The sequence below is a fragment of the Eschrichtius robustus genome, chromosome 3 (assembly GCF_028021215.1).
Source record: "Eschrichtius robustus isolate mEscRob2 chromosome 3, mEscRob2.pri, whole genome shotgun sequence".
Lineage (NCBI taxonomy): Eukaryota > Metazoa > Chordata > Mammalia > Artiodactyla > Eschrichtiidae > Eschrichtius > Eschrichtius robustus.
In genome coordinates this window covers 141,989,872-142,012,913 of record NC_090826.1, presented here as the reverse complement: position 1 = coordinate 142,012,913, position 23,042 = coordinate 141,989,872, and the positions used below count along the sequence as shown (strand labels likewise).

Here is a 23,042-nt window from a genome sequence, read left to right as displayed (position 1 = left end):
AATGCCAGGAAGCAACTCTCTCCAGCCTTGCCTGTGGGACTCTGAAGTTACCAGGCTGTGCTGAACTCAACACTTAGCTGCACTGCACTTGGCTCACTATCGAATCTTCCAAACATTCACACCCAGAGACTGAGGAGAGAGAGTTTGCTCCTTTGGCATGGAATAATCCTTTCTGTTCTTGATGCATGTGAAACATGGCCTCTCTCAAATCATCTCCCAAATTTAGACTAACTTCCCTAAGAGCAATTATTATTCATTCTCACTGCTGGAAAAAAAAAAATCTTTATTTTTCAAATTCCAGAATATTCTTGCAACTGGGCTTAATAAAATGGGCCTCCTACAGCTTGTGCCTGGTCTTTTTCATTCTGTGACTGATTTCTGCCCAGCCACTACCAGGACACGTTGGTTGCCAAAGGGCACTGTTAGGCCAGGAGTAAGGCAACAGGGAGCAGTGGGGACGCTGACAAAAGGGCTAAAGGAAGAAGCAGCACTTCACCCCGAGCCAATGGGAGCCCCATGGGAATGGTGCCTATTGTAATCAGCATTTCCACTTAATGTTTTTTAAAGACAGAAGTCTGGCTTTGGGTATGAAATCTACTGATTTTTAAAGGTTGGCCAAAAAATATTTTTTAAAATTTTTAAAAATAAAGCTGTGTCCAAGGGCAAATCTTTGCACTGGACTCTGCTCTTCTAACAGGCTGAAAACACATCTCATGCTTTAGAGAAGGAAATATAAAGCCCTACTGTATGGCACAGTGCCCGGTCCATGGTAGGTATCTGAGGTATTTTTAATGAACAAATGAATGAATGTTCTCTTGAACTTCAGGAAACCCCTAGATGTGTTTCTACCATCTTCAGGACTCCATGTGGCCCCATATGTCTGGACATGCTTTAAGAGCCTGCGCTCTAGAGCCCACAAGCCACAGCTACTGAAGCCCGCGTGCCTAGAGCCCGTGCTCCGCAACAAGAGAAGCCACCAATGAGAAGCCCACGCACCGCAACGAAGAGTAGCCCCTGCTCGCCGCAACTAGAGAAAGCCCGCGTGCAGCAACGAAGACCCAATGCAGCCAAAAAATTTAAAAATTTTTAAAAAAGAAAAAAAAATACAAATACTAGGGACTTCCTTAGCGGTCCAATGGTTAAGACTCCATGCTTCCACTGCAGAGGGCACGGGTTCGATCCCTGGTGGGGGAACTAAGGATCTTGCATGCTGTGAGGCAGCAGCCAAAAAAAAAAAAAATACAAATACCAATATTTAGCAGTTACTCTCTTCCCTGTTACTTGAGGGGACACTTTTCTCCATACGACCCCAATCCAGAAAATAGCCTTTCTTGGTAACTTATATTATGATTTATTAAGATTCACAGACCTAAATACACACCTATAATACACTTTAAAACAAGAGGATATGCTAAAAATGCTTTTGATTATACTTTCCTTCCCTTATGTTTAGCCTTGTTCAATTTTATGTCTAGAATTTTTTTTCATTTTTATTTTGTAATCTACTTGCTATTCTTCCAAATTTGGGGTCAGCTGTAAATTTTATAAATACGTTGTCTAGTTTCCATCAGGGAGCCTTGACACAAAAGCAAGTGATGGAAGTATAAAGATGGGGGTCTTGGACATGTCCTGGGCCGGCTGGGAATCATCTGTCAAGGTCCATTCATCCAATAAATGTAGATTGAGCATCTATGTGCCAGGCAGTGTTCTAGGCACTGGGGATTTAGAGGTAGACAAAACCAACAGATGTCCCAGCTTTCATGGAGTTTTCATGCGAATTGGAGGAAAAGAAAATAAACAAGGTAAATAATATAGGGAGAACATGTGGATAGCAATATTTGTTAAGGAGAAATACATAAAGCAGTGAAAGGAAATAGGTAGCTGGAGGTGGGTAAAGTGAGTAGGAAGGGAGGGTTGAAAAGTGCCATATGCTGGTTTACTATTTTATCTCTACTTTGATACCGGTCTGTTCATGATCTTTGGCTATTTGTCTGTCAGGCACGATGTTTTCAATTATCTTGAATTATTTCTGTAACAAATGTATCAAACTATTCACCTGTCATTTTGTTGCAGATTTTCCTTTCCCTCTCTGGATAAATCCCCTTTCTCTTCAAAGGACCTCACTGATAGATTTTGTTTAACTGATTCTTACTCCTTTTTCCCCTTCCTTCTGTCCTCAATGAGATGTACATTTATTTCATTCATTTTGGACACTGGGACTTTGTGAGCCAGCAAGATTGCTTTCTTTTTTTATTTTATTTTTATTTTTGGCTGCGTTGGGTCTTCATTGCTGCGTGCGGGCTTTCTCTAGTGGCGGCGAGCGGGGGCTCCTCTTCTTTGCGGTGTGTGGGCTTCTCGTTGCGGTGGCTTCTCTTGCTGTGGAGCACGGGCTCTAGGTGAGCGGGCTTCAGTAGTTGTGACTCGCGGGCTCTAGAGCTCAGGCTCAGTAGTTGTGGCTCACAGGCTTAGTTGCTCCGCGGCATGTGGGATCTTCCCGGACCAGGGCTCAAACCTGTGTCCCCTGTGTTGGCAGGCGGATTCTTAACCACTGTGCTACCAGGGAAGCCCTGAGCCGGCAAGATTTCAATAAAGGGAGTTGTAATGTTTTGTTTCGTCAAATAAGACATTAAATATATACTTATTTGACATTTACTGGGTTTTGTCACATACTCATCACGTTACCCTTGTTTTCCTCACGTCACCATGGACAGGCACGGGTCCAGGACCTGGCATTAAGCTATCACTGTACCAGAAAATACAGAAACAAATCAGACTCAGACCCTGAATAGACCTGAAGCCTTATAGGGTCTAGGAATTAAAAGCAGCAGGATCTTTCTCCCTGTTTCACTGAACTCTGTATCATAGGAGCCAGGTCCTACCCACTACTCTTACTTGACTATTCATTTGTATGGTACTCTTTCCAAATTAGGGACATCTCCTCAAGGTTTTGTCTTATCCTCTCTCCACCCCCTCACTCTACCTCATTAAATCCTTGCCCCGTCAGCGGGGAATGATCTCCACAGCTAAAGGAGCGAGATTCATCAAGTTCACCTCAAGCCCTGCATAAACAAATCGGAAACAGAATCATTTTACTGATTTTCATGTATTTCTTTCAGTCTAGTAAAGCGTGGGTGGTAATTGTGTCTGACTCCGATGTATACTGCTTCTTTGGCACTTAAGCATTTATTATCATAATAACTATAATAGCATACCATCACTGACCCTCAAGGTGCTTCTTAGAAAAGCCTGCCGGGCAGCCAGACACAGGCTGATCTGCCCACCACCACCCACGCTCCCGACCAGGAGGAAGATCCAGGAGTTGGAAACTCTACAAACAATGCAGCAACGTGGGCGGACTGCCTCAGGCTCACCTAACACTCCCACCCTCGCTCAAACACACAACTCTAACGGGTCAGGACAGGAAGCTCAGGGGCAAAGGCCGTTTCCAAGCTGTATCCTTCGGAGAATGAAAGGAAACTGAAAATATTTCCTAGGGTTGTACTCGGGGCAAGGTCTTGGTATAATCAGCATCAGTGGCTGCAGTTCATCAAGACCTCACTTTCAATTCCCCAGAGGAAACATTACAAGCAATTACAAGAACGTTTCAACAATCTGGCATTCATATGGTCAATTGTGTACAAGCAGATCCTCTTTCTATTGTTCTAAATGTAAAAAAACACAGCTCTGCTTTTCACCAAGCTGATCTAATTTCCACCTTCGTATGATGGAACATCAATGCTCTTTAGTGTTCTAACAGTAACAACAAAATTTCAAATCCAAACTCCTTTCAAAAACCCTGAAGATCCGGCCCTGCTGACCTCTCCAACTTGACCTCGGTCCTCTTTCTAGTTCTTGTTCACTGGACTCCAACACACAGACCCTCGCACCCACGAATCCTGGGGTGCACCAAGCTCTTTCCCTCCTCGGGCCTTCAGGCTTGCTGTTTCCTTTGCGTGGGGCACTACCTGCTCACACCCTCCCTAAACCCACGCGGCAGCCAGAGAGGTCTTAGGAACATAAATTAGATGGTGTTCGGTCTCTACTGATAACCCTTTAAGAGCTTCTCCCTCTGGATGCCCACAGGTCTTCATCCCCATCTCTCTCGGCACTTATCACTTTATATCCTGAGTCATCACTATTTGTGTACATGACTTACTTCCTCTATAGCATTTCTCACTTTTGTACCCCATAGTACCTAGTACAGGGCTTGAGACTGTGACCGGTGGATGAATGGCTGGCTGGAAGGATTGGTTAGCAAGGAGGATAGATGGAAGAATGGACAGAAGGAGGAAAGAAGGGAGGGAGGGAGGGAGGAAGGAAGGAAAGAAGGAAGGAAAGCAGGCACTCTGACTCTAAGAAAAGCCAAACAAGAACTGGAACTTACAGAAATCTCCCAGGACTCTAGGGACCCAATATGAAATTTTCTCAACACAATACATAAAATTTTCATTGTCTACATATAGGGTATTCAGTGTAAAATAACTAATGTCTGTACCCAAAAAATACATGGTGAGATGAGAACAGAAAGAATTGTGAGAGGAATGTGATACTTTTGTTAGAAGGAGTTGTCTGAGACTTTCAGGTTGCTGCTCTCGCCGGATGAACTATTTCTGTGCCAGGACTGCCTGTCTTCTGTGTGTGAGCCCGGAGCTGCCATCTCAAAGGGCAGCACGCCTAGGGCTGTGCGGGAGGAGGGGCGAGGGGAGGAGGCAGGCTTGAGACCATGAGATCAGTTTGCCGTGATCAGGCAGCCTTGACAGGTAGTGTACTTGGCCGCTGTGTGGGACTATCTCAGGAGCTAGGAATCTGATCGTCATGTTTGAACCGGACAGTGTATGCTGGCTGCTATTACGTTGAGCTTTGCTGCTCTTGCTGCCATTTCAGCTGCTCAGTGCACTAATACTGATTTAGTGAAACAGCAGCAAGTTTATAATAAGTTGCCCATAATCTCCTGTGGATGAGTCCACGTATAAACCACTTAGAAACCGTGCTCAATTCTCTTCCTTATTTAGAGGAAAGGTATGTGTCTTGTGTTTCATTTCTGGTATTTTGTGCCCCGCATTCCCTTTCTGAGACATTGAATGTTTTTCTCTCTCCTTCCTTTTTGAAACTCTCTTCCCTTGGATACTATGGTGCTGTACTGTACCGTACTTCCCCTTGGCTTATGCCCCCCAACCCCTGCCCCATCCAAGTCTTTGCGGGATCCTCTCCTTGCCCCAACTCGAAGTGTTGGTGTTCCTCAAGGCTCAGTCCTGAACCTCCATGCCTCTCACTGAAGAACTCTCTCATCCAAGCCAAGGGCTTCAATAACCACGACGGGTATTGACATACCAAGATACTTCCCTGGCCCAGAATTCATTCTCAACTCTAGACCCTCATGCCCAGTCATCCACTTTACATTTCCAGCTGATTGTCTCAAAAGCTGTTTACACAAAATATGTTTAAAACCAAACCTGTGATTGTCATCCCTTCAAGTCAGAAAGCTGGGAACTATCCTTATAGGGTCTCCATCTTTCTCGCTTGCCTCTATTCCATTCAACTCCCAATTTTATTGATATAACTGTCTACATAGCTCAAGGTCACCCAACTCTATCTCCACTATGGCCACTCTAGACCAAACCCCAGCCACTGCTTGCCTGCAAAGCTTCATAACTGGATCCCCTGCAACTTCTCTTGCCTCCCTCCGCTCAGTAGTCAGAAAAACTTTTCCAAATACAAATTTTACCAATACCTCCCTGCTTCAAACTCTCGGACGCCTTTCCTTTACTTTTAGAATAAAGACCAGAACTCCTTAACATTGCCTACAAAGACTTCCACGGCCTAATCCTATCTACTTTTCCAGCCTAATTTCACATAACACTCCCCACTGGGACCTCCTCATCTCTCTCCCATTCATTTCACTTATATTTCATTTTAGGTCTTGACTTCCTCTACTTCTTAAAATTCTTGCTGCAGAGGACAAGCGTCATGGTGGGGAGATGTGGATTGGGGCTACCCTACCTCAACCATCCTCTTACCTTTGGTTTGTTCAGAGAAGTTATGCTAAAAATTCAATCTTAATTTATTATTATTTAGATATCATTCCCTTCCTCTGAGTCAAAGAAGTGGCCTCATGTACACTGACAACCTTTTCTGCTCAAAGATAGCAAACTTTACCTCCAGGAAGTCAGCTATAATGAGGCCCTTCATTAGGAAGTCCAAATGTAAATGACTAGATAGAAAATGGTGACTAAAAGTAAAGGTGAGAATAGTATACTCTAAAAAATCCTGACAGATGCTCATTTTCAGAAGAAAAGCAATTGTTGAAATTACCTCCAAATCTGAGATACTCAGGATGACAAGATGAGTATTTTTCTTAAATTATAATAAAAAAATGAAAATGCTCATATTTTTTAGATTTAAAACCTCCTCCATGAGATTTTTCTTTCCAAAGCTTAATAAGTTTCTCAGCTTGGGTAAATGCTTTAAAACAAAATATGAACATTTCATCATTTAAAGTGATCTTGAATTTTATGGTTTGATGTGTGACTGCTTCCAGTTTCAGATTCTTCAGGTCTGTCACAATATGTTTTCTAACTAGAATAAGAAAACGGAAATGTCACGTCCCTCGCTAAGAGTTTTTTAACTGAATTCCTTTCTCTGCCTCACATTTTTCACAGCTGTCTTTTAGGCCAGCACAGCCAGGACCACTGGTGCCCTATCCTGCCTGATCGTTTGTTTCCCTGGACGTGTAAATGTCCAAGCAGTGCAAGTTAGCCTGCGACGTGAAGTGCTCTGAGGAGAGAAACAACAGAGGTCAGTACTCTAATTGCATGGGCAATTTTGAAGGCTAGAACACGGATAAATCTTTTCAACTCTAAGTCATCAAGAGTCAATGAAACTCAGATCACCACATTTTCCTTTTGAATGACTATGGCTTAAAAGCAGTCACCTATTTTCATCAAGAGTTCATAGCACATTTTATTATAACCTAGACTTAGAAATGGCACACGTGGACTGTGGATGACTCAGCCTGGTGGGGGCTAGACCAGGAGACCACACCTGGAGATGTCTTCCCTAACACCCCACCAGGGCCCAGGCAGACAGTGGGGAGAGGGAAAGAAGCCCCAGTGAACAGAGAGGTTGGGGATGCCAATTTTTGTCTGAGTAGCAAAGGTGAGAGGGAAGAGAAGGTTAGGACACAAGGGACACAGGAGAGGCTCCCTTCTCTTACACCCGGCGTCATTAAGGGCTCGACTCCAAGACAGCTGGTGTCAGCTACAGGGTGTGATCAGCGGTGATCGCGGTGAGGATTCTATCATCGCATGTAACCCTACACACTTCTGACCACAGAAATTGCTGTAGAAATTTCTATATCTCCATGAGATGATCTGTAAAGAAAAGCATCCCAATACAGAAAGCACATCGGACTGTTAATCAAAGAGCATAGTATTTTTTTTTAACATCTTTATTGAAGTATAATTGCTTTACAATGGTGTGTTAGTTTCTGCTTTAAAACAAAGTGAATCAGTTATACATATACATATGTTCCCATATCTCTTCCCTCTTGCATCTCCCTCCCTCCCACCCTCCCTATCCCACCCCTCTAGGTGGTCACAAAGCACCGAGCTGATCTCCCTGTACTATGCGGCTGCTTCCCACTAGCTATCTATTTTACATTTGGTAGTGTATATATGTCCATGACGCTCTCTCACCCTGTCACATCTCACCCCTCCCCCTCCCCATATCCTCAAGTCCATTCTTTAGTAGGTCTGTGTCTTTATTCCCATCTTGCCACTAGGTTCTTCATGTCCTTTTTTTGTTTGTTTGTTTTCCTTAGATTCCATATATATGTGTTAGCACACTGTATTTGTTTTTCTCTCTCTGACTTACTTCACTCTGTATGACAGACTCTAACTCCATCCACCTCATTACAAATACCTCCATTTCGTTTCTTTTTATGGCTGAGTAATATTCCATTGTATATATGTGCCACATCTTCTTTATCCATTCATCCGATGATGGACACTTTGGTTGCTTCCATGTCCTGGCTATTGTAAATAGAGCTGCAATGAACATTGTGGTACATGACTCTTTTTGAATTATGGTTTTCTCAGGGTATATGCCCAGGAGTGGGATTGCTGGGTCGTATGGTAGTTCTATTTTTAGTTTTTGAAGGAACCTCCATACTGTTCTCCATAGTGGCTGTATCAATTTACATTCCCACCAACAGTGCAAGAGGGTTCCCTTTTCTCCACACCCTCTCCAGCATTTATTGTTTCTAGATTTTTTGATGATGGCCATTCTGACCGGTGTGAGATGATACCTCATTGTAGTTTTGATTTGCATTTCTCTAATGATTAAGGATGTTGAGCATTCTTTCATGTGTCTGTTGGCCATCTGTATATCTTCTTTGGAGAAATGTCTGTTTAGGTCTTCTGCCCATTTTTGGATTGGGTTGTTTGTTTTTTTGTTATTGAGCTGCATGAGCTGCTTGTAAATCTTGGAGATTAATCCTTTGTCAGTTGCTTCATTTGCAAATATTTTCTCCCATTCTGAGGGTTGTCTTTTGGTCTTGTTTATGGTTTCCTTTGCTGTGCAAAAGCTTTTAAGTTTCATTAGGTCCCATTTGTTTATTTGTGTTTTTATTTCCATTTCTCCAGGAGCTGGGTCAAAAAGGATCTTGCTGCGATTTATGTCATAGAGTGTTCTGCCTATGTTTTCCTCTAAGAGTTTGATAGTGTCTGGCTTAACATTTAGGTCTTTAATCCATTTTGAGTTTATTTTTGTGTATGGTGTCAGGGAGTGTTCTAGTTTCATACTTTTACATGTACCTGTCCAATTTTCCCAGCACCACTTATTGAAGAGACTGTCTTTTCTCCACTGTATATGCTTGCCTCCTTTATCAAAGATAAGGTGACCATATGTGTGTGGGTTTATCTCTGGGCTTTCTATCCTGTTCCATTGATCTATATTTCTGTTTTTGTGCCAGTACCAAACTGTCTTGATTACTGTAGCTTTGTAATATAGTCTGAAGTCAGGGAGCCTGATTCCTCCATCTCCATTTTTCGTTCTCAAGATTGCTTTGGCTATTCGCGGTCTTTTGTGTCTCCATACAAATTGTGAAATTTTTTGTTCTAGTTCTGTGAAAAATGCCTGTGGTAGTTTGATAGGGATTGCATTGAATCTGTAGATTGCTTTGGGTAGTAGAGTCATTTTCACAATGTTGATTCTAAAAAATATGGAACGCTTCACGAATTTGCGTGTCATCCTTGCGCAGGGGCCATGCTAATCTTCTCTGTATCGTTCCAATTTTAGTATATGTGCTGCCGAAGCGAGCACGAGCATAGTATTTTTTGAGCACTTGCTACATGGCCCAGGAAAAGGTATCATATGCCCCTTTAAGAAGCAGCCGAAGTAAAGGACATTAGAGAGTCCAGGATGGCTAGAGGCAGCCCCTGAAGCAAGGAGGACCAAAAGGAAAGAAATCATGTACGACGAGTCTGAATAAAGAAAAGTTTAAAAGGCAATTCTGATTTGTACTGAAATGCTTTTTGGAGTATACATTAAATATGGTTTTTCAATTGCTTAAATTTGTGTTTTGTTGGCTCCTTAAAAAAAAAGTTACCTAATGATTCTTCCTCTTTAAACCATTCATTGCTTTCATGAACAAGATATTTTTGTACAAGGAGATTAGCCACAGATTTTTTGCTATCACTACATTCCTTCACAAAGGTACACACATTTAGGTATGTGCATGCTTACTATGCACCACTAGACTTCTTAGTTTTGCCAAAAGAACGTGGTAATTCATGTACATTGCAATGTTGGAAAAAGTATGAAATGCATTTATAACACCTTCCTTAAAGATTCATTGCTGAAAAAAATCCATTTGAAAATTATAAATTAAAATTGTATTGCTTAAAGACAGAAGAATGAATTAAATGGTCTTTAGGAGTCCAGCCATTTTTATCTATCCATAAAGAGAAGTAGCAAATATTCTAAGAAGAGTTTGGACCATGAAGCCTCCAGCAGGCAGTGGGAGGAACGTGTCCTGCAACCCAGTCGGACAAATGGGCTGCTGCTCTGCTGTCATTTCCCACGCCAGGTCATCTGTGGCCTGGGTTCTGTCCCCTCAGATCTCAGCACGTGAAGACCCCCTCCTACCATGTCCCATGTACAACCCCCTGGATGAGGCAAGAGCGGCAGCTTTGGGATGCTGTTGGATCCACTGCTCTCACAAAGTAGACCAGCCTATTGAAATGAGAAATGATCTTTAAACATTAGGAGTTTCCTTTATTCAAGAGCAAAACGGGTAGTGATTTGAAAGAGCAGTAAATATGTATGAAGCTTAATGGTCAATGCTCTGGCCGTGAAACTGAAAGACTTCAAAATATATACCAATAGTCTCCAGCAGAGAGAGAAAATACCTCTGGACACAACGATTCTTAAATAAATTCAGGGATTTCCCTGGTGGCGCAGTGGTAAGAATCCGCCTGTCAATGCAGGGGACACAGGTTCGAGCTCTGGCCTGGGAAGATCCCACATGCCGCGGAGCAACTAAACTTGTGTACCACAGCTACTGAGCCTGGTCTCTAGAGCCCGCGAGCCACAACTGCTGAGCCCATGAGCCACAACTACTGAAGCCCGCGTGCCTAGAGTCCGTGTTCCACAACAAGAGAAGCCACCGCAATGAGAAGCCCACGCACTGCAACGAAGAGTAGCCCCCGCTCGCCACAACTAAAGAAAGCCCGCGCACAGCAACAAAGCCCAACAGAGCCAAAAATAAATAAATAAATAATAAATAAATAAATAAATAAATAAATAAATTCAAAACATTGACAGGTGAAACAGAAAGGCTTATTGCTGTCCCTCAACTGTCCTGAGCCACTTGGTCAATTCCAAGCTGTGTGATAATCTATAAACAGAGTTGAACAAAGAGAAGAGGAAACTTGGTAGTCTGAAATCTGTTCTCTTGTCAGGGCCCCAGAGACTGGAATTTGTGGTTGGTTTTAACCTGCTGTTCGCTGACATTTTTAAAGGAAAGGCCACTCTACTGACTCACACAAATAGAGATGTCTGAACAGATGTTCCATCTAGAAGCATAAGGGATGTTCTTATAATACATCAAGATTCCATCAGGTCTGAAAATTGATTTAAATGAAAATTCTTTAAAAGAATGAGAAATAAGCCAATGGGATATCTTGTTAAAGAAAATTAAACTAGCAACTGAAATCTGATTCTGTTATTAACTGCCTGGCTCTGGTCAAGGCAATCATTTTCCTGTGCCTCAATTTTCCAATCTATAAATGAGGGTCATACATGCCGGAGTCCAGCTCTGTTATAACCAACCATTAGAATTTGGACACTTACTTTGCCTCTCTGAGTGTCATTTTCCTTAACTATAAAAGGAGAAGCTCCTGTAGAGAACCCTTCAGGGCCATTCTCATTTAGTTCCATGATGTTGTAATAAGAGAAGAAAGTGGTGAAACATGCAAAACTTTTTGAAGAAATACCCCATATAAGTGCAGCTGAAGATTTCATCATTTTTCTAATGTTTAAATTAGTGTGGGAAATGATTTGGTTGCCATTTAATTTTTTTTAGAATATGAATATCCATATTCACACAGTGAATTAAAAATAAAATCTGGAAAAGAAACAGTTGGGTTTCTGTAAGTGGTCAACAAGCCTGAAGAAGTCCAGGATATGTGTACATTTGCCCAATTGATCTCCACCTTCCTCTGATACGTCAGGAGTCCTCACATGATCAATGTTAGAGAAAGAACCAGTCTTTTCTTCTTTCACGACATAAGGAAGCACATGATAGTTGGGGAGGCACATATACAGACAGAGAGTCACCCAGAGACACAGAAGAGACTCAGCTTTTGGCTTTGGATGTGATTCAAATATTACATCATGTACCTGGGGGTTATATTAGAACACAGCCCAGTAATGATTCAGTAATCTGCTATGTCTAATTTGTGACTAAATTAGAGTATTCCAGAATCTATGGAGTTCCTATTTCTACACTGGTCTGTAATGGATGGTTCAAGTCTTGTCCCTGGAAATTTCTCTAGGAAAAAAAAATATCAATATGGGCTTCCCTGGTGGTGCAGTCGTTGAGAATCTGCCTGCTAATGCAGGGGACACGGGTTCGAGCCCTGGTCTGGGAAGATCCCACATGCCGCGGAGCAACTAGGCCCGTGAGCCACAACTACTGAGCCTGCGCGTCTGGAGCCTGTGCTCCGCAACAAGAGAGGCCGCGACAGTGAGAGGCCCGCGCACCGCGATGAAGAGTGGCCCCCACTTGCCACAACTAGAGAAAGCCCTCGCACAGAAGCGAAGACCCAACACAGCCAAAAAATAAATATTAAAAAAAATAAATAAATACATAAGCTAGAAGATTTCACAATGGCTGACATGGAAGCTAGAAGAAAAAAAAAAATGTCAATATAGTTGAGCCACCAAGAACTTAAATGGGAAAAATATTCCCAGGATGGCCTCAACATCTTAATTTCATGCTCCTGACTTTCCCATAAACACTGATCACAAATCAACATTCATCCTCAGCTTCTTTGATCAGTGGAGCTAAACCAGTGGCTGCCAGAATGAAGTTCAGGGCACTCAGAATTTAAGCTTACATAGGAATCTCCAGCTTACACTCCAACCCAATTCTATACTCCCATTTACTATATATACTAGAATATAAGGTGACTATATGGCCACATTTAAGTCTTTTCAAAATCTCTCGTATTATACAGCACTTTCTCAATTACTTCATTTTTAAAATAAAGTATTATTTGGGGAAGACATGTTAACCTGAAATGACCTCAATCAATGTTTTAGGTATTTATTAGCAAGAAAGAGGCCAAACATAATTCTCATAATTGTTCATCATCCCACAGTTGTGAGTGCTGAAAGTCGTCATAAGTAAGACTTTCAAGATGATCATGCTGTGACGATCACAGTGTGCGCTTCGGGATAATTTTAAAATCTTTTTCACGTTCTGAAATGGTGTACATTCCAGTGACAGCAGCAAAAGCAAACTCAGATAGAGCTGTGTCTCAAGTCACCTGGTCTGAAGTAGAGAAAAAACTGCATTAAAGTGGCTTTAGGAATATTAAAGATGGAATTTGAATATAATTACTACATGAAATGTAAGTGAACAAATGAATACTTCTGTTATTCTTTTACAGATTATGTGACTTGAAATATGTTTGCAAAACTAATTTACTAAATTAAATGTAAAGAGACACACGACCACTGCATCTATATTGCTCAATGTTTCATAATCAAGGTAGCCAAACCAGGAATTCCCTGGCGGTCCAGTGGTTAAGATCCCGTGCTTGCACTGCAGAGGGCATGGGTTTGATCTCTGGTCGGGGAACTAAGATCCTGCATGCCGTGCAGCGTGGCAAAAAAAAGAAAAGGTTAACCAACCCCCTTTTTTTTTTTTTTGATGGTGTGAGAGGGAGATCTTCCCATTGAGAAGTGAGAGATCATCTTATGTCGGGGTCATCGTATACATGGGCATGTTCTAGAGACTAACAGATGTGCTGAATCTATTATATGTGATGAGGTCTGGCTGACAAAAGGCAAAAAAAAATGATATGAAACCCAATCTTGAAATTCCAATCCGCCTTGGGTTCCTTGTCAGGAATTCCATTTGTTTCATTGGGTAAAATTTAGGGTTCATTTCAGCCTGAGCCAAAGGGCTCCTCATCACCTTTCCTGGACTAATGAAAGGAGCCTCTTCCAAAACTTTACCACTTAAAACACAAAAGGCATTATACTGACATTCAGTAGTGGCAGAGCAGTTAGTTATATAACAATAATATCGAACATGGTGAGTGTTTACTAGGCACTGTGCAAAATGCTTTACATATAATAATCACAACAATTTATTACCCTCATCTCAGAGATGAGGAAACTGAGTAACTCGTGAGGTAGCTTACCTCAGCCCCTTAAGTGGTAAACGACAGTGCTAGGATTTGAACCCAGGCAGTCTTACTACAGAGCCTGCACCCCTACGCATGATGCTGTCCCACTTCAACAATTTAATAACAGAATCTATGAGAGTGTAAACCTTTCCAGGGGTCCATTCCACTCTCCACGGCACTTCTTTTCTAGCATCAGGCCATGGGAGAAACTAAATGAGTGATTTAAATAATCTTGGATTCTGAGCTCACCATTCTAGAACAATTGCTTTAAAACTTACCTGATGGCTGAATCCAACAGTGTCTCTTAGTCCTCATTCTTTGTGTATTAATATTTCTACCTCTGAGTACCATTTATGACTCTTACATTGGCGAAACTCTTCCTTGGGCTAACAAAACTCTCCTCTTTCTTGATTCTCCTCTAGCCTCAATGCCCCTTCCTCCTGTTCTCCTTCACTGTTCTTCCATCTCCTTGTTCAGTGTTGAGGTTTCTTTTGTCTCTTTGTCTCGGGTAGTCTCATCTATTGTCGAGGCTTTGTTTTCCACCTTTGGGCTCCCAACTTTATATTGTTTGAATTTCTTCTAAATTTCAAAATCATAGCTCCAGCTGTTCACTGGACATCCCCACTTGCATCTCAAATACAACAGATCCCCACAGAAACTCACTTCCTTCGCTTCATCCATCGCCCAGCCTCGCTCCCAAATCTGTTCGTCTCTTATAGTCCTCATTTCCTTTAACGGCATCACTGTCTAACCAACTACACAAGCCTGAAGCCTGGGACCCATCTTGGACTCTTCCTCATTTCTCACAATTTTCCCTTACTATTAGCCCTAACACACGCACACACACATTGGATCACCAAATTCTTCCAATTTTACCTTCTAAATGTCTCTGTGATCTGTTTCCTCTTTACTATTCCACCACCATGAGGTAAGCCCTCATCACCTCTCCTTTGGATTATTGCAATGGCCATTTGTTTGCCTCTCCTAGCTCACCTCCATCCTCTAAGCCCTTAAGTGAGTGATCTTTTCAACATGAATCTGACCACACCCACCCCACTTACAAAATATTTGCAACCGCAACCCTTCTTTGCCTACAGGGTACCAACCTAATGGCACAGACTGGTACGTAAGGCTCTTCACAACCAGATTCTTGGCTACGTTTCTAGTCGCATTCTTATCTCCCTTCTCCAGTCATACCTCCCCAAGTGAACTACGATCCAGACCATTGGAGCTACACCCACATTCACACCAACTGTGAGCTCCTGAAGGGGAGTCTCTATCTTTCTTAACGACCTCTAAGCATCTGAGTTCACTACATCAGACTTTGGCATCAGACTTTTTTTTTTTAATTAATTTATTTTATTTATTCATTTTTGGCTGCGTTGGGTCTTCGTTGCTGCGCGCGGGCTTTCTCTAGTTGCGGCAAGCGGGGGCTACTCTTCATTGTGGTGCACGGGCTTCTCATTGCGGTGGCTTCTGTTGTTGTGGAGCACAGGCTCTAGGAGTGCGGGCTTCAGTAGTTGTGGCACGTGGGCTCAGTAGTTGTGGCACGCGGGCTCAGTAGTTGAGGCGCGTGGGCTTAATTGCTCCGCGGCATGTGGGATCTTCCCAGACCAGGGCTTGAACCCGTGTCCCCTGCATTGGCAGGCGGATTCTTAACCACTGCACCACCAGGGAAGCCCAGCATCAGACCTTTTGAAGAAACGTGGTTCTAGGCATTTTAAGGCACCTTACAGTAACATCTCATCCTTTCAGCAGACCTGCAAGCATACACAGCACTATTGCCTCCACTTAACAGGCAAAGAGCAGACTCCAAGCAGCTGAGGAACCTGAATGGTTACGAATAAGGGACCAGTAAGTGAATCAGCCAAATTTTGAAGCCAGGTCAGGCTGACTCTAAAACCTGTGCTTTAGCTGAGACCAACTCTGATTATATCTAACACCATAATTTCACCTGCAAGGGAACACCCAGGAAGCAACATCACTGCTTTAGGCTCGCAGAGGTGCACGCAGGTCACTTTGGGAGGTGGCAGGCACCATACTTTCGGTCCAACTCTCACTACATTACAGCATCCCATAAATGGGAAAGCATGTGTGCTCTAGCCTAACACAAACTTTTCACACTCTCATTGAGCCCCAAATGAAGCCCTTTGAGAAGGCAGCCTAGTATTTTAAGTGGCCTGTCTTTAAGGAAGGGGAAAGTCTGGAAATGAGCCTAAACGCTGCTTCTGACTTAGTGACGTAGATGGAATACTCAGAGCTTGTCCATCCTGGAGAAGTTAGAGTCCGAACTCTGTCCTCTTGAGTCTGATTTTATTAAACAGTTTATTAAACAGTTATTTTATTAAACAATTCATCACCCTACATATTTGTTTCTGTTATCTAGTGCTAACGCACACACATACACTCAGCTACAGCCAAAAAAGGAAATTGCTTCAATAGTTACTCTTTATATAAAACATATGTAACTTGTTCCCTTATTACTTGTATAATGTGGTCCCTGAAGTTCCAGCCTAAGAACCGCTGGATCAAGTGCCAGATGTGTCTCTGCCAGTAGCTGCTTATGTAGCTTTGTGCAAATCCATTTCCATATTTTCTTTTTTTAAACCAAGGAATTCTAGTAGTTGATCCATAAGCAGTTCCTCTGAATTCTAATATTCAAAGACTGTTCTTACTTTTAGGATGTTTCTCACTAGGTTAAAGTTATTTATTCTGAGGGACGCTAACCCACATGATCATTTTCATAAGTGGTTTTTAAATGGTAGTCAAGGATGATGGGTTGGAAGTTAATTCCAATATTATCTTAGGAAAAAAAAAAAAAAAGACTGTATCAAATGCATTCAAACACACGCTAAAACATTCATGCCATTCAAATACAATTCAGGCAGCATCACCCAGACTGCAAAGTAATAATTGAAATATCTAAGATAATTCCGTGTACCCATGAACCTGGTCCCATGTTCACACATGCACATGTGTGAAGATGGCTCTTGGACCTATTGAGATAATTATTGAAATGCCATCAGATACAAGAAGCAAAAATAAACCTGAGAATTTGGGGTAATTACACAGGCAAATATCATTGGTAAAACTAAGTGACTACTAAGTAAAACTTAAGGAAAACACCCTTTATATGTTGTCATAGCTGACACATGCATACAGTAAACCATTGCTAGGTGCCCAGAAAGTTTTGTTTATAGGAGTTGAACTTCTCATGAAGTGACAGCCACTGGGTGCCCTAAATAAGATCAAATGACCTATGACATAGGTGCCCAATAAATGCCTGTTGAATGAATATTATGTGAAAACACTATAAAAAGTAACGTTATGCAAAAGTAAAGCATTGTTAAGACTCTTAACTCATTTTCCATTGCAAGGAAACGGGAATTCCAGAAGGATGACTGAAGAGATTCCTTTTCAATCTTTGTGGGGCTCACAGTCGCAGAAAGCATTCTCACCAAAATCCCATCAGTAAAAACACACATTGGGAAGAGAATTTACATACCAACATGTTTTGCTATTACTGATCAAACAGAAGCCCTTTGATCAAAAAAGCAATCAGGAAGGAACAATTTTAAAGCAAGGAAAACCCTGGTTTGGCACGGCCTATTGGCTTCATATTTTAAAATCAGACAGCTTTATACAGTATTAGTAAATAATATATAATATTATTGTAAACCAATCTCTGGAGGAGCCCCGGATGGGGCAGGAGGAGGGAGCTCTGAAGAGGTTCTCACAAAGTGGGGCTCCTCGGAGGTGCGTGCCGCCATCACGGTCTGCAGGGAAAGGCCAGTTCCCAGCCCAGGGCTGCGCCGTTCCTCCTGGAAGGGACTCACCTGGCGTCCTGGAGTTGGCCCGGGCTGCAGGCAGGAGGAGCGAGAAGCAGAGGCAGCAGCTGAGCCAGAGCGCAGGCATGGCCGGGCCGCGCCGCGCAGTCAGCCGCTGCAGGGGTGCTGCCCTGAGCGTCGCGGCTGGGAGCTTTCACTCTGCGCTCCGCTGTGCCTTCCTTTTCCCTGATCAGGTGGTTTTATCGACTCTTCTACCTGACTCAGTCCTGACAGGAAGAGAGCGTGTGTTTCAGGGCGTGACTCACCTGTGAATAAGGAGGACCCAGCCCTCGGGAAGCAGACAGACACACAGCACACACGGAGCTGTAAAAGCGCGCACCCCAGCTGCCAGGCTCCCCCCTCGCCGCAAGAAGGGCGCACACCTGGCCTGGGCCGAGGGTGTGGTGCAGAGGCTGCGGCCCAGGGATCCTTCTGGAGGAATGTGCCAGATCCCCCTGAGCCCTCCTTCTCTCCCAGGGTGGTCCAGGGCAGAATTCGGAGGTAGCTAGCAGCCTGCCCCTTCCTCCAACTGGGAGGCCCAGTCTCATGTGTGCAAACTCAGAAATAAGTCAGCAGCTGTGATCAGCTCTGGTCTGAAAGACAACAAGGAAAACAGGCCAGTCCAACAGTCACAACAGGGTCCCCTTTACCCTCCAGCCTAGGCTCAACCTCTCTCTGAAATACAGTAGCCCTACCCCAGCTTATCCACTCTGGTGACACATCATTCTATGCCTCACCATCACCTGGCTGGACCAAGGTTCCTCTCCTGGGTCCCCATAACCTCTTGATCACCAGGGCTAGTAACTCATTAAGTCATCTGTTGACTGGTGGGCCTCGCACGAGTCTGTACTAGGCTAGGTACCATTCTGTATCACTAACAACTAGTATAGTATCCAGCGTGCACTTGGTGCTCAGTTAGTGTTCTGTTGGATTGAATAAGAAAGAGGATCCAGATTTCATATTCTTTTTACATCATAGAGCATATTTCTCATGCCATTCTCTATGGGCCCTTTAGAAAATATCTGTAGAGTCCAACTGTGGGTATCATCCAAGTCCATTGTCCTAGGTGAGTAAGAAACTGCAAGTGGTGTATCCTACATTGTCCCTTTCCCTAGGGAGGCTGGTGGCACTAATTCAAAGAGGTGGCTACCAAGGAGAAAGCTTTGGTTCCTGCTAGAGATTTTTAAATTGCCAGAGGTATTATATATATATATATATATATATATATATATATATATATATACACACACAATCTGTCCAAAACAATCACCCCTACTTGTCATCATCAAGGCCTGCAAAAACCCCCAATAAAGCCCCCAATAAACTATTGTTCACTGACTAAATAAATGAATGGGTGTTCTCTAGATAGTTCCATACATGATAACAACATAGGGCAACAAACAATGCAAAATAGTACATGATTAAGTGTCAAAGGGTATAAGATTTCAGTTTATGCATGTAATCAAGGCCAGGTTGGGCTGTCTGGACAGCTAGGGATGGCTTTGTACAGACCATGGAGCATGAACCAGGTGCTCAGGAATACCTGGGATCTGAATACAGCACCAAGGACCCATAGGAGTGAGGTAGGTTACTGCAAACTGGCCAACACCTACTCTAAAAAAAAATCTCCATCAATAAAAAATGAGGACTAGAAAGGAAGCTCCAATTTTCTTATCCCAAGCTTGATTTTCTTTTATTCTGTCCATGATTCAAAAAAATAAAGATTCTTCTTTCCCCAAACTCATTGTGTCTGATTACTGCTGAAGTTTCAGGTCACAGAGACCAGGTATTTAGAATTTTCCCTTCTAGTATCTGGTGCATTGTAGAGGCTGAAATCATGTCCTTGAGTTGTCTGTTCCTTGTACACCTACCCATCAGTGATGGGCAATGCCCCCCAGCCCTGCAGGAACAAGGAGCAGAGCCCTGCAAAGTAAAGTCTTGAAGGTAATTTCATTTTAGTACAGATTACTATAGTTTATTATATCTCAAAAGTTGGAGCAGATAATTTCCAGCTACCATCATTTTTGGATAGTAATAATAATAGCTAAAAAATATACAGTACCTATTTGCCATCATTGTTGTAAATCTTTTATTCATAACCCTTCAGTCTTCAAAACAATGCTATGAAACAGATGTACTATTAATTTCCCCATTTCACAGATGAGAAAAAGAAAGATGCATGGAAAGACATGGAAAGATCAAGCAACATGCTCGAAGTCACACTGCTTGTAAATGGCAAAACCAAGGTTCAAAATCAGGCAATCTAGTTTCAAGTCCATAAGCTCTTTGTTAGGTCAGATTAAAAAGCACCATAAAAGGGAATTCCCTGGAGGTCCAGTGGTTAGGACTCCGTGCTCTCACTGCCGAGGGCCTGGGTTCAATCCCTGGTTGGGAAACTAAGATCCCACAAGCCAAAGGGTTTGGCCTAAATAAATAAATATATACGCCCCCCCACCCCACCCCCCAAAAAAAACCATGTATATTTCCCTCTGCCATGCAGTCTGATTTAAAAAAAAAAAAAGCACCATAAAAAAGACAAATTCACAATACTGAATGAATTCAATATACAGTCAATGGTTATTTATCAACATCTCCATTATAACCTCACCAGGCTGTGGACTCTTGGCCCACATCAATAAAGCTAAGTCACAATGAAGTCTGAACAAATACTTCTGATTTTCCTAACATGTTAGTTCTGCAAGGAGCCCCAGGGGTCATCTGGACCTGGGGTAGAAAACAGGCAGCAGGCCCCTGGATACCAGGTCAATAGTAGCCTCTTTTATATGAACAGAATGCTCCAGTGTTTCTCAGTTCCTACCTCCTCTCCTTGCCTTATTCTGGGCCTCTTCACACATCTGAACAACCCGTCTGGCTCAGGCTTGCAACCTCTGCTCTGGCTTAATTTCCTACCTCCCTCAGGGACAGTATCAACTCCCTTTGCCAATCTGAACATTTCGCTAGTGCATTGCTGTGGTTAAGAATGCTCTAGAGGTCAAAAGTCAAGGCTCTGGAGCTGATAGATTCCCAGAGCCAAATCCTGGCTGCTTCATCACTCATCAAGGCAGGTTATTTAGTTTTCTCTATGCCTCAGTTTCTTCACCTGTAAAATGGCAATAATAATAGAACACTTACCTAGTAGATTTTTTGGGAAAATTAAATGAGTTAATGACCTATATAGTGCTTAGAGCAGCACCAGGCATATAATATGCATTATACAAGTAAGCTATAATAATAATACTAGTAATAATAATAATAACAGTTGTTGCTATTATTATCACTAAGCACCATCAGTTTTTCCTTGTTATAATTACTAACAAATATCATAGAGAAAGATGGGATTTTTTTTTTTTTTTTTTTTTTTTTGCTTTAACCCTTCTACTAATTGATTATTCCATCATAATTTTAAACGTCTGTGAAACACTTGGTCTAATCCAGGTTCATGTCCTTATTACAAACATTTATTCAGAAGTTAATTAATTTATATTTTTGCTACATATCTGGAAATTTTCTTCACATTCAGATTCACCTGCCTAATGTTTCAAAAGTTTTGCATTTAGAACTTCATTTTAAGTAAGTCATGGGTAGGGGTGGGGATGGAATCTTATATTTCAGAGAAAATATAAAGGTAAGATGGATTTGAATATATCCTTATGATTAACTTCAATTAACACATGCTTTTCAAAAAGGCAACAAAAATCTATTTGCTTTTCCATATGACCCAAATAAATCTTTTTTTTTCAAATTCAGACAAAAGTCAGTCAATTTTATGTTATGTGTATTTTTACACAAAAAAAGTAAAAAAAAAATCTTGATACTATTCAGCAATAAAAAGGAATGATTTACTGATACTTACAGAACACGAATACATTTCAACGCATTGTGCTAAGTGAAAGAAGCCAGACACAAAAGACCAGATTCTATATGATTCCATCTATATGAAATTCTAGAAAAAGTAAAACTACAAGGAAAAAAAAAAACAGATCAGTGGTTACCAGGGGTAGGGAACTGACTGCAATGCGGTGTGAGGATAATTTTGGGGGCATGAAGGAAATATTCTGAAATATGATAGTGGTCAAAAGTAATCAAATTGTACACTTAAAACAGGTAAAATTGATTGTCTATAAATTGTACCTCAATAAAACTAGTATTAAAAAATAAGAGAAAATCTCAGGACTTCCCTGGTGGTGCTATGGTTAAGAATCCGCCTGACAATTCAGGGGACACGGGTTCGAGCCCTGGTCCGGGAAGATCCCACATGCCGCGGAGCAACTAAGCCCATGTGCCACAACTACTGAGCCTGTGCTCTAGAGCCTGCGAGCCACTACTGAGCCCACACGCCACAACTACTGAAACCCGTGCACCTAGAGCCCGTGCTCCGCAACAAGAGAAGCCACCACAATGAGAAGCCCGCGCACCGCAACGCTCGACACAACTAGAGAAAGCCTTCGTGCAGCAACGAAGTCCCAACGCAGCCAAAAATAAATAAATAAATTTATTTTTAGAAAATCAAGAGAACATCTCAAAAAAAGCTATTTTATAATTAAGACAATACTTTAATTCAAATGTGCAAACTCAAGCGCATAACTAGAAACACATCAGTGACTGCATAAATTGTGACAAGCCAGAGCACAGATTCCAGCCCCGACGTCTTGCTGTTTCTATTAAGCTCCAAAGAGCTTTTAGCAGAAGGCCATCTCAGGCCTTCGGGCAGAAATACCACCCAAGAATTGCAGGGAGACCCCCTCTTCCATTTTTTGTTTTTGTTTTTTAATTTATTTTACTGAAGTGTAGTTGATTTAGGGATCCCTCTTCTGGAGGTCCGTTTCAGCAATTTACAAAAGGAAAGAGATGCCTTTCTGAAATGTTTGCTTAGGAGCATGAATTTTAAACCCGTCTTGGACTTTTGTCCTAGGAAGTCAGCACTTAGAATTTCCTCTTACCTTTTCCAAAGCAGTCACATTCAGCTAGAGTGTAACCCCTAGTATCAGTGGGGATAACGTTCTATGCAGAAGTTCTCTGAACAGAGATGGAAAGGTACTGGAGCATTTCCCCAGGGCATGACCGGGAAGGCTGAGGCCTTGGAAGTCCCCTTTGTCCATTGTTTCTTTTGCAGTTCCGTCATCGTCCAGGGGACTTTTTTTTTTTACATGCTGTGTAAATCACCTCACAGAACTGTCATCTCTCCACCCCAGCCTCCCAAATAGAATTGCAAGTGACATGTTGATTTTTTGCCTTGAGTTCCATCATTACCTTAGTTAACTTTCAGAAGGAATGTCTGGCATGTCACCCGCTTTCA

General features: G+C 42.2%; 1 protein-coding gene and 1 non-coding gene across 3 annotated transcripts in view; both read right to left on the bottom strand.

Annotated features, from left to right (window-relative positions):
- Positions 1–22,751, bottom strand: part of LAMC2 (laminin subunit gamma 2) — a 67,327-nt gene extending 44,576 nt beyond the window's left edge. The window contains exons 1-3 of one of the 2 annotated variants that reach the window (XM_068541374.1): positions 22,687–22,751; positions 18,130–18,339; positions 17,756–17,973 (exon numbers count right to left, since the gene is read on the bottom strand). In XM_068541374.1, coding sequence (XP_068397475.1) covers positions 17,756–17,834 — 79 coding nt within the window. In that variant the 5' untranslated portion in view covers positions 17,835–17,973; positions 18,130–18,339; positions 22,687–22,751. Of the gene's footprint in view, positions 1–17,755; positions 17,974–18,129; positions 18,340–20,564; positions 20,636–22,686 lie in introns of those variants that run through there. The other variant, XM_068541373.1, reaches the window with a different exon arrangement.
- On the bottom strand, positions 9,215–9,321 carry LOC137763250 (U6 spliceosomal RNA). The gene has a single exon (XR_011073793.1). It is a non-coding gene; the product is annotated as a U6 spliceosomal RNA (small nuclear RNA).
- Positions 22,752–23,042: the final 291 nt, after the last annotated feature.